This window comes from Corvus hawaiiensis, chromosome 13 (assembly GCF_020740725.1).
Source record: "Corvus hawaiiensis isolate bCorHaw1 chromosome 13, bCorHaw1.pri.cur, whole genome shotgun sequence".
NCBI classification, from domain to species: Eukaryota; Metazoa; Chordata; class Aves; order Passeriformes; family Corvidae; genus Corvus; species Corvus hawaiiensis.
The window spans coordinates 20122514-20132685 of record NC_063225.1 but is presented as its reverse complement, the minus strand read 5'-3'; the positions used below and the strand labels follow the sequence as shown (position 1 = coordinate 20132685).

General features: G+C 53.2%; 1 protein-coding gene across 1 annotated transcript; it reads right to left on the bottom strand.

Moving 5' to 3' along the window:
* Positions 1–1164: 1164 nt before the first annotated feature.
* SNUPN (snurportin 1) lies at positions 1165–10023 on the bottom strand. The gene is made up of 8 exons (XM_048318104.1): positions 9855–10023; positions 9560–9716; positions 8618–8722; positions 8437–8533; positions 7475–7572; positions 7104–7181; positions 5946–6026; positions 1165–2216 (listed from the first exon to the last, which is right to left on the bottom strand). The coding sequence occupies exons 1-8, from the start codon at positions 10004–10006 to the stop codon at positions 1887–1889; spliced, it is 1098 nt and encodes a 365-aa protein (XP_048174061.1). The 5' UTR covers positions 10007–10023; the 3' UTR covers positions 1165–1886.
* Between the last annotated feature and the right edge of the window lie 149 nt (positions 10024–10172).

Genomic DNA, 10172 nt, shown 5'->3' with positions numbered 1-10172 from the left:
GTCACGGCATCAAACTGCGCTGGCCCCTGCGACTTCCGTTTGACACCCTCTCTCCAAACACAGCCTTTCGTTCCCAACAGGAATTGTAACGCAAATATTTATTTCTCCAGTCCAGCTCGTGCTTTTAAAAGGGAAACTATGAGGCATCATCTGGAGCCGGCGGGAAGCTGCCGTCGCTTCCCTCTTGCTCTCCTCTATCAGAGCACACAGCCCCTCTTTGCCTGTATTTCCTGTCCTTCTCTCGGCTAGAGGACCTTGGAAGGCTGCTGGAGGGCAGTAACCTGAGCTGCAGCTTTCTCTGCCCTCAGGGATGCACAAATCTTCCATCCAGATGCCCACCTCCGGGTTTAATTGCCTGATGGAAGGAAAACTCTGCTGACAGGAGGCTGGATGCAGTCTCCTGCTCAGCGCTCTCCCTGCAGTTGTTTGCCAACCAAGGAGGCTGAAGGTGGGAGCCTCTGAGGGATGGGGACGTTAAGGCAGTCCAGGTGCTCATCCTCTTTCCCTGGGCTAGTTGCTTCACATGTTAAAACAGTAAATTAAGCAGCTGTTTCAAAGAGACAGCTCCGAACACTGCGGGGCCAGGGTGCCACTTCCCTCCCGGGGAAGGGGAGTGGAGGGCAGCTCCCTCCCACAGCCAGGCCAGTTCCTGCTGCCCGCTGGTATCATCCATAGCGGCTGCACAGCCAGATGGTCGCACACAGCCCACACGCTCGAAAGGCACAGAAACCAGCCTTTTTCTGGGAAAAACAGGGGGTGCAAGGGCAGGATACAAGTGCACCCGCTATCTGCAGGTGGCCATCCCCACTCTCAGTATCTCCTCCAGGGGTATTTCCATAGAGAGCTGACAGGAGAGTCCCCAGTGCTGCCTTGAGCCTGATCTCCCTCCTCCTTTTCATCCCCCTCTGGAAACCAACCTGGGGACAGTGAGAACAATCATTTCATCCCCCTAAAACCAGGGAGGGGGAGCAGCCGGTGCTTAAAAAGTGGGATTGGGCTGGGATGAGAAAGGCAGGACAAGAGACTGAAGTACCTTGATGTGCAGAGAATTAAACCCACACAAGCGTTTCCTCTGCTCCAGTCAGCACTGGAACCAATTTTTCAATCCCTATTTGGGAGGCACAGCACGCATCCACCCTTAGGTAGCAGGAAGACGCTCAAGAATTTGTCTTTCTGAGAAACCTTTTATTTGGCACGATCAATGGTAGCGTTTTTCAGAGTGAAACCATTCCTTCCTCCCCCCACTGAGAAAAGCCTTGAGGAGAGAGAGGCTTCTGCTGCGCTTGCGCCGCACAAAGCCCTGTTCCGAGGCAGGTCCTGCTGCAACGCAAGGAAATTTAGATTTTTCCAAAAACGTGTGGGTGTGGAAAGTCCAGCCTTTGGATTTACAGCAGCTCACTGCAAACTTTTTGTTAGTAACAACTTTCATCGAAAAGGCCTCAGAGAACAGCTGGATCAAAGGCTAAGAAGCCCCGATTTCCAGGGCTGGGAAGGTGGGGCTGCTGCAAGGGTCACAAGCAGCAGCTGCACCTCAGAGGTCCAAGCACTGTTCCTATGCTGGAGTTTTGCCAAGACTCTAACAGAAGCAGGGTCAGGAGCTGAACTGTATCCCTGCACTATGGGGACAGATCATTTCCCAGCACATGACTGCTATAGCCAAGAACCAGACAATCCTGTTAAGGCTTCACAGAAGTCCTGGCAAAAAGTATGTAATAGCAACAAATACAAAAAATCCAGCAGCACTTAGGGCAAGACATTCTACTGTCATGCCTTTTAAACAAAGCCATCCTATCATTATTACTCTGCCCCCTCTCAGGAGCACGATGCACAGAGGGAAGCAGGGAGCCTTTTCCCTGCTCCCTGCCCAGCTGGCCTGTCCCAGCAGCTTAACTCTCCATCTGGCTTGCTGCTCCATCCCAGCCCTCCGGAGACTTTTCTGGCTGAGGGGTGGACAAGTGTTCCAGCTCATAGTGTCCGTTCCTCGTGGCCACCTCGCCGCTCGGGTGGCCCTTTTCCGCCGCCAGCTTTTTACTCCTCTTGCTCTCGATGATCTGCTGGAGCTGCCGCCCGGCGTAGTCCGGCTTGGCCGTGAGTACGGTGGTGGGCACAGTGAGCCCCAGGATTTCGGGGACCATGTAGGGCCGGAGCCAGCCCACCAGTGGGGTGCTGCCGGGGGTGTAGTGGGTTTGCTTGTGGTAGAAGAGCAGCCTGTCAACCTGTGGGCAGGAGAGAGAATGAATGAAAGGGCAGAGCTGAAGCTCCTGTAGGTGAATGACCAGGCACCAGACAACGGCTCTGCTCTCTGTTTGCAGGCCAAAACCACCAGCTGGATCATTTTTCCTCAAGCAGTGCAATAAATAGCGGAAGGGAAAGAAGAAACCTGCAGAGCTCCTGCCCTGAAAGATCAGCGACTCCCAGATGGCTTTAAATTGTCAAAGGCAAACAAGTCCAGCCCAGTGTCGGCACAGAACAGTGTCCTCTGGATGCTTTCATCCCATTCTGCAGAAAAGGCAGCGGGTTTCTGAATAAGGCAGCCCACTTTACTGGATTAGGGTTATTTTAAATAATACATTTGGAAAGTAATTAGTCCGAGTGTGTGACGCCAAGGAGCCCCGATTCCTAACAGCTCTTTCAGCTGGCTTATGCCAAAAAAATTCTTAATGTTTCTCAGGAGAGAACTTCTCTCAGCAATCAATGACAGTTAAGGGCACTCAGGACTTTAAAGGTTTAAGCCCTAACTCTTGTGCTACTATTTCCACACTCCGCAGTGCTGCAGCTGGCTGACGTTTTCCCCACTTCCCCACTGTGCTCAGGGGTTCTCATCCCCCCCCCCTCTTCCCACGCCTCCCAGGGGTGTGCTCTGCGAGGTTGGATCCTGCTGTCAGGCTGACTAATGCTGGAGGTGGTGCTCCTCTTAGCTCAGCTTCACAAGCTCTTAAAAGGCCATTTAGCTACAAGGAAGAGTGGCTGAGTGGGCAGAAGAGAGGAGAACAAGAGCCCACCCCAGGATGAACTGCTCCCAGGCCCCTCCCTGATCCTACAGTCCCCAGGACAGACATCCTGGCTGAGCACAAAGCAGCATATATCCACTTCTGCTCCATGGATGCTAACCTCTGGCAGAGAGGGTAAAGCTTCTGGCACTATTCTGTCCATAATTTTCAGCCACTGCTAACATCTTGCAAAAGATCCCAGAAAAAGGGGGATTTCTGTGCTAGGAAAACATAAAACCAGAACAGTAAACATCATGATGAGCTTGTGCAACCCCTCTGGATATGTAAAGCTAAAAGCTTTTTCCTCACCCTGCCTCCTGGGAAGAACCAGATTCTGTAGCACTCCGGTACATCCAGCCCATTCCTGTGGGTGCGTGGCACTTGATGAGCAATGGGGACTCTCCAGCACCCACAGGAATGTTTTGGTAAAGATCAGAGCCTGGAAAGGCCTTCCAGACCACTCCAAATATCTACCCCAAGCTAGAGAATTCAAAGGAGTTCAGCTGGGTGAAGTTAGGTCATGTTCTCCGTTCCCTGATTGAAGTGACTCCTATATTCCTTCCCGTTTATTTAATTTGTTGGCTGGGTCCCTACCCTGACTCACCACAGTGACAGTGGCCACATCAGAGCAAGGACTGATGCTGTCCCTAAACGACTGAACCTGAGGAGAGACTGACCTGGCAGGATTTAACATTCCACAGCCACGCTTTCCAGATTTTAGGTGCTTAACAGTCCTCCCATTCCTTCCCATCGAGGTTTCTCAGAGGCTTTGGCTCCCCTGCCTTCATGGAAAGCATGGTTTTACTCAGATCTGTGAGGACAGTAGCTCCCAAGATCCACTCCAAAACCCACCTGAAATTCAGAGCCAGTCAACTGATCCAAAGTCTACTGAACTCCAGGGAGTAAGATTCCACTGAATAGAGTGGATCAGGCCCTAGCTCTGAGGCTACAGATTAACTCTGAAGACCCAGACCTGAAAGCACTGACCCCCTCTGTGGCCACCACACACACACACACACGAGATCCCTGTCAGGATCACCAGATGCTGGGTCCAGACCTAAAACCACCTGTTACCCTTCGTCCATAGTCAGGATGTATTTCACCTCCTGCAAAGTTTATTCTGTCCTGTGCCAGTGGTAGAAGGTGTTTTTGGGGATTTTTGGGCTCCTTCTTGTGACACACCACAGAGACCCACGGCTCCCTTCCTCCTGGAAAAAGCACCATGGTTCTTCCCGTGGTGTTTGGGCTGCCTTGAGCCAACTTGTATTTTGCTTCTTAGGGTCACACCCTGATATGGCAGAGGGCCTGGGGGCAAATCACAGCTGGAGTCTGTTCAGCTCCATCTCCTGCTCCAGAGTTTCGCAACAGCCTCCTTTGTAACCCAGAAGTCTGCTGCTGTGACTGCAGAGGGCAAATACTCCTCAGCCTTTCCTCACGGGAGCAGATGCCTCGGGAAGGAATGAAGACTTTACTCGGGAAAGCCGGGAAAGCCAGGAATGACTGTTTCTATGGAGGCACTCGGAGCACTTATTATTGAGCAAGCCAGCTGTAAAAAAGCTGGGAAGCCTCTTCAATCCGTGCTCAGAGAGGGTCTGGCAAGACCAGCGGGCGGTTGGGACTTTCCAACTTGTTCTGATGACTGTCCTGGCTTTTACGAGCAGAAGGCAAAGTCTGCCCTCGCAGCCGAGTTAGTGCCCTTAACTTAAACCTACACCTATGTTAATGGCTAACTCGGGATGGGAGAGCACGAGAGACACCGTCACATCAATGTGGCTTTTGGCTTCGTGGGACAAGAAATTTCTGTGGAGGCTGTTCCTGACGTAGGGCTGAGACTGGGCGCTCCCAGGAACAGCTGCAGCCACTAGAGGAGCTTCTGGCTCACAGATGTTGTCACTGTCACTGGGTCGGAATGCCACTGCCTCCTTCATCCTCTTCCCTTGCAGTGACAAGCCAGCCAGGGCAGGCAAAAGCAGCCAGAGCTGATTCCATGAGGGCCTGCGACTCACTGCTCACAACCATACGGAACTGAGCTTGGTGGCACATGGATTTGCCTGTCCTGCCCTTCCCCAAAGGTCAGAACACAACAGCTGTGTCAGGGGAGGTTTAGAGTGGATATCAGGAAAAGGCTCTTCCCCCAGAGGGTGGCCAGGCACTGGAACAGGCTCCCCAGAGCAGTCATCATAGCCCCAAGCTTGCCAGAGCTCAGGAAGCCTTTGGACAACACTCTCAGAATTCCAGGGTGGGATTCTTGGAGCTGTCCTGTGCAGGGCCAGGAGCTGGACTTTGATGCTACCAGCAGGTCCATCAGAATATTGTATGATTCTGCTTTTAAACCTGATGTAGCAAACGCAGGTGTCCTGTTCAGTCCTTTCTCTCACAGCCAACTGCCCCCAGCTCCAGTACACCTCAGGCACCCATCATGAACACCCAACCCCCCCAGAAACCATTAGGATCTTACCACCACCCTTCTCCTTCCTCCCCACAAAACAGCCAGGTGCCTTGTCAGAAGCACCGACACCAAGGAAACACACACAAGCTCACCCAGGGCAGTGGTCAGTACCAGTTTTGGCCCTGAAAAGGTCAGCTGTCCATCACACTGCTATGTGAGCCTGAGTTGTGCTGCTTCTGGAGGCAGCCTGAGTGTCCTCTCATCCCAAAAGGCTCTTTCAGACACCGCCAACTGCAGCAAGGGCAGCACAAACACAGGGAGTGCCATGGTTTAACTCTTGCTCATTTGTGTGGTTGAATGAGGCTGTACCTGGTGACAAGGCAACAGGTCAACCGTGGGCAGAAAGGCATCCATCCCACACGCAGGAAACAGCAACTTGGGAAGTTTCCTGCAGCCTCAGGAGAGCAAATTCCCAAGGAGAGGGGATTCACTGGATCTCTCCCAGCACTGGCAGAGGTGTGGCAGAGCTGTTGCTAAGGCTGGGGTCCACCCCTGTGCGTTCTCACCTCAAAGGGAAAGTCCGTAGCCAGCAGCTCACGCAGGCTGTCCAAGGAGCAGGGGAAGTTCTGCAGGCCCACAAATTTGTACTGAAAGAGTAAGAGAGGGTTAGAAGAGGCAACCGTCTGGTCTACAGGAGAACAGGCTGCTGAATCCAGCACAGGTGTGTAGGCAGCTAAGAAGGAAGGATTCCTCCAGTGCAGGATCTGGCATAAGAGGGAAAGGGTGAGGAACAGCTCCCGCATACTCCTGACACCTTTTTTCCCAAGCACCTAAGACTGCAGGAAGGACTTTTCAGGAGACCTGACCCAGAGATGCTCTTCTAATCAAAATAGAAAATTATGACCTCCGGGCAGGATGCAAAGCAGACAGACGTCTGCTCCAGGCTGCTGGCTCAGCCAAGCCAATCTTTCCACCCAGGAAATGAAAGCTGAAACAACCCCCCCTTCATTAGGTAGTTATCTTCTGGATATTCCTGTTGGAGTCAGGACAGGATGTTCTCTGAACACAGACACCCTCATTGCAGTCAGCCCCATTTATCACTGAGATGCTCAGCTCACAGGAGCTGCTCTGCTTGGCCATGTCTGAGCAGACAAATCTCTCATGTCTGTGCCCAAAAATCACATTCCAAGCTGCTGTGGGTTCTAGGTCTGACCCCCATGTGCAAGTCTTCAAAGGAAGAGTTTTTATCCTGGCCCAGCAGGAACTCTGGGTGGCAATCCAGCATTCATGCCGACAACTTCAATGATCAGTTTAAACAGAGGGAAGGCTTAAAGCTTTACAAACCCACAAGACTGCAAGAATAAACCCCATTGTAGTCAGGCTGCCAACCAACGCTGCTCCTGAAGAAACCACACTGGTTTTCCATTCCATTACAAGGGAAAGCTAAAAACAGCATGGAAGTTAGCTGATACCCTGCAGTGTGATCTCCCTTAGCACTTTGGATGGGGGAAAAAACCCCCACTGAACTCATTTACAATATGCAGTGGTTCTATTTACATCCTGACCACGGCATCCCATTTCATCAGATGTACACTTTGAAGCCTGATCTGTGAGGGGAAAGGAAAAAAAAGAAAAAAAGCTTCCGCTTGTGAAAGAAACTGCTGAAGCCTGCTGAACAGGAGTGCTTACCCCCCCAGCCTCCTCCTCAGTACAAAAGGACTTACCGGATTAATTCTGCTTTTCTCTCCCAGCCCTTCCTCCTCTTGGATTTTTGAGGAGAGCCAGAAGAATCTGAAGTCAGTCTGTGAAAGGAGGCAGAGTTAGTGAGCATTCACCACAAATCACCTGACAGCGTCTGCTGAGTGTCTTTGTTCTGCTGAACTCACTGGGAGATTTACAAACTCAACTTCACCTGCAGCACCAACACCCCAAACCCTGCTACTCCCCCCCAAAACCCGTACACAGTTATCCAGCAGCCCTAAAGCTGTGAAGATGCTGGTGCTTAGGAGAAATATCCACCTTTTGCAGAGTGAGCTACATGCAGTGCTGGAACAATGCAGCTCAGGGAACAACAGGGAAGGCAGGGACTCGGTACCTGGCAGTCATAAACAGGGTGTCCTCTCCAGCACATCACGTCCAGGATATAGTAGGTCTGCTTGGCCTCGTTGTAGATGCAGTCCAGGATGCTGTACACTGCACACACAAACACAGGGAGGTCCATACCTGCTCCAAACACTGCCCAACCCAGCTGGCAAATGCCAGGTTACAGCTCTCCGACATCAATCCTGCCCTGATGTGAGACTGCGGCGTGCAGAGGGATCCCCTTCTGCCAACAGAAACGGCAACCACAAAAAGCCTTGAGCTTGAGGAACCCCAAGAGGCTGCAAAGGGACCAGTCAGAGGCACAGCAAGCAAAGCCATGTTTCAGAAAATGGCATTTTCCAGACAATAAGCCTCTTTTTTCAGGGCAAAAAATATTAATTCCAAGAGGTATTAAGGAAGATGACACCATACAGAGGCCTCTGTTAGAGGACAGAGAGGATGTTGGGGTTTAAGAGTGTCAGTCAAACAGGCAGCTTATTAAAAGATGTGGCAGGACAAGGGGCAATGGTTTTAAACTGGAAAAGGGCAATTTGAGATTATATGTTAGGAACTCTTTCCTGTGAGGGTGCTGAGGCCTGGCACAGGTTGCCCAGAGAAGCTGTGGCTGCCCCATCCCTGGAAGTGTCCAAGGCCAGGTTGGACAGGGTTTGGAGCAATCTGGTTTAGGGGAAGGTTCCCTAACAGTGGAACAAGATGAGCTTTAAAGGTCTCTTCCAACCCAAACCATTTGGGGATTCTATGTGCTTGCCTAGCATAAAGGCACTTGATATTGTTTCCATCTAGTTATCTCCAGAGATACAGAAACAGGCCTGAAGCTGACCACTCCCAGCACAAAAAAGGGGCATAGCTGTGGGACTTGGGGGAGCTGGAGGAACAGCACTGGGCCTGCAGCACACACACTCCCAGGGAGAAGCAGGCAGCTCCCCTCTCTCTATCCCAAATGCCTCCTCACACCTTTGTCACTGGTTGAGTTGTGCCGGTTTCCCCCCGGCAGCAGGGACGGGAACCTGTTGACACAGAAGCCACTCTTGGTGTAAGCTGCTGTTGTGCCCTGTGAGGAGAAAAGGAGAGAAAAAAACACAGTCAAGCCAGTTTTATGTTGGCTGGGAATGAGCACAGGTCCTTTAGAACTTACCCTGGAGGCCACGACGAGAGCCCTTTTCCCGACGGGACATACCACCACAAGCCACTCCTGCTCCAGATCTGAGGGGACATCCACCAGCCACTCTGACAGCATCAGCTACGGAGAGTCCAGGGAGAAGAACCAGTCAGTAACAGCTCTCCTGAAGTTATGGACAACAAACAGCTCAAGGATAAAGCAAGGAGGTTTTAACTTTGCTTTGACAGCTACACTGGGTGCTTTTGAGGCAGCTGGCACTGCTTGTCACCCCCAAAAGGGCTCCTTCCCTCCCTCTAATGAAGTCCAACCTGCCTAACACAGTCTTCCCCAAGTCTTTCTCTTGCTTCCCAGCTGCTGACTGAGCTTCACACCACAGCATAGGGCTCACAGCCCTTGATTGGGCACACCACACCTTGGCCCCCATTGCAGCACTTTATTTTTAAAAACATAGCAGGGCTTAGAGATCCCAAAATATTAGGAGTAAAGAACCTGGACAAGTCGACCTCTTCAGAAGTTGCCTAAGTGGCTGTGTGTTATCTAGGACCGATACACACCGAGGCTGATAAAAGCCAGCCGAGTTTGCCCTTCCTTCCTTTCCAAACACAGGGAAAGACAGAAATCTTTAGCTGAATGCTGCCTATCAGGGTACTCATGCTGCTAGCTGAGCTGAAATCTCCCGAAGTGGGGAACACGGGGATGCCAGGTTAATGGTTGGAATCAATGACCTTCGAGATCCTTTCCAAAGTAAGTGATTCCACAGCACACAGGCATCCCATCTCCACCTGTTTTCCATTCGAACTCAGCATGTTTTGGAGGTGAACTAAACACAGTTTCTCTGTGAGCACCAAGCCGGGCAGGACACACTCCTCTCAGCCCCCAAATGGCCATCACCGTGGCCTCAAACCACCCCACATCCCTGCCCCACACCTCGCCACGGGCACACAGATGGCTCCTCACCTGATTGGCGTAGCGCTTGGGCAGCTTTTTGCCAGCATCCACGTCCATCGCCTCTTCCTCCGCATCTTCCCCTTCTCTGTCCTCGTCCTCGCTCTCCACCCCTGCCCAGTCGTCCTCCGCCAGCCTCCTGGCATGGTTCACGTAGTCCAGCCGCCTCCTGCGGTCGAGGAAACAACCCGGTGGGGAAGCAGGTCACCCACGGCACCCCGCACACCCAGCCCGGGCCGCTCCCCACAGGCGGCCTAACGCGCCCCGCGCTCCCAGGCCGGCGGCGCCCGCCCGCTGCCGCGCTCACTCTCTCTGGATGCGGAGGAGGCGCTGCCGGCGCTCGGCCTGCCCGGGGCCGCCGCGGGGCTTGTAGGCGGCCAGACGGGGGTGCGGCGCGGCCGGGCTGCAGGGCCCCGCCAGCCCCACGCCCGCCGCCAGCGCCGCGCTCAGCTCCTCCATGGCAACCCCGCGGCCCGACGCGCTTCCGCCCGCGCCGCCCGCAGCGCCACCGCGCGGCGCGGAGGCCCCGCGCCCCCCCCCGCAGCCCGCTCGTCCCGTGCCTCAGTTTCCCCCGCGCCCGGGCACCGGGACGGGGCGCTGCGCGCCGGGAGCGGGCACAGGCGAG

What these genes read in the sequence shown, in the direction of transcription:
- SNUPN (XM_048318104.1), bottom strand. Translation starts at nt 10,006, where the DNA reads ATGGAGGAGCTGAGCGCGGCGCTGGCGGCGGGCGTGGGGCTGGCGGGG. An exon ending in CTCTCGTCGTGGCCTCCAGG is followed by an intron (nt 8,534 to 8,617) that starts GTAAGTTCTAAA and finishes TTCTCCTCACAG; the next exon opens with GGCACAACAGCAGCTTACAC. An exon ending in CTACGGACTTTCCCTTTGAG is followed by an intron (nt 2,217 to 5,945) that starts GTGAGAACGCAC and finishes TCCTGCCCACAG; the next exon opens with GTTGACAGGCTGCTCTTCTA.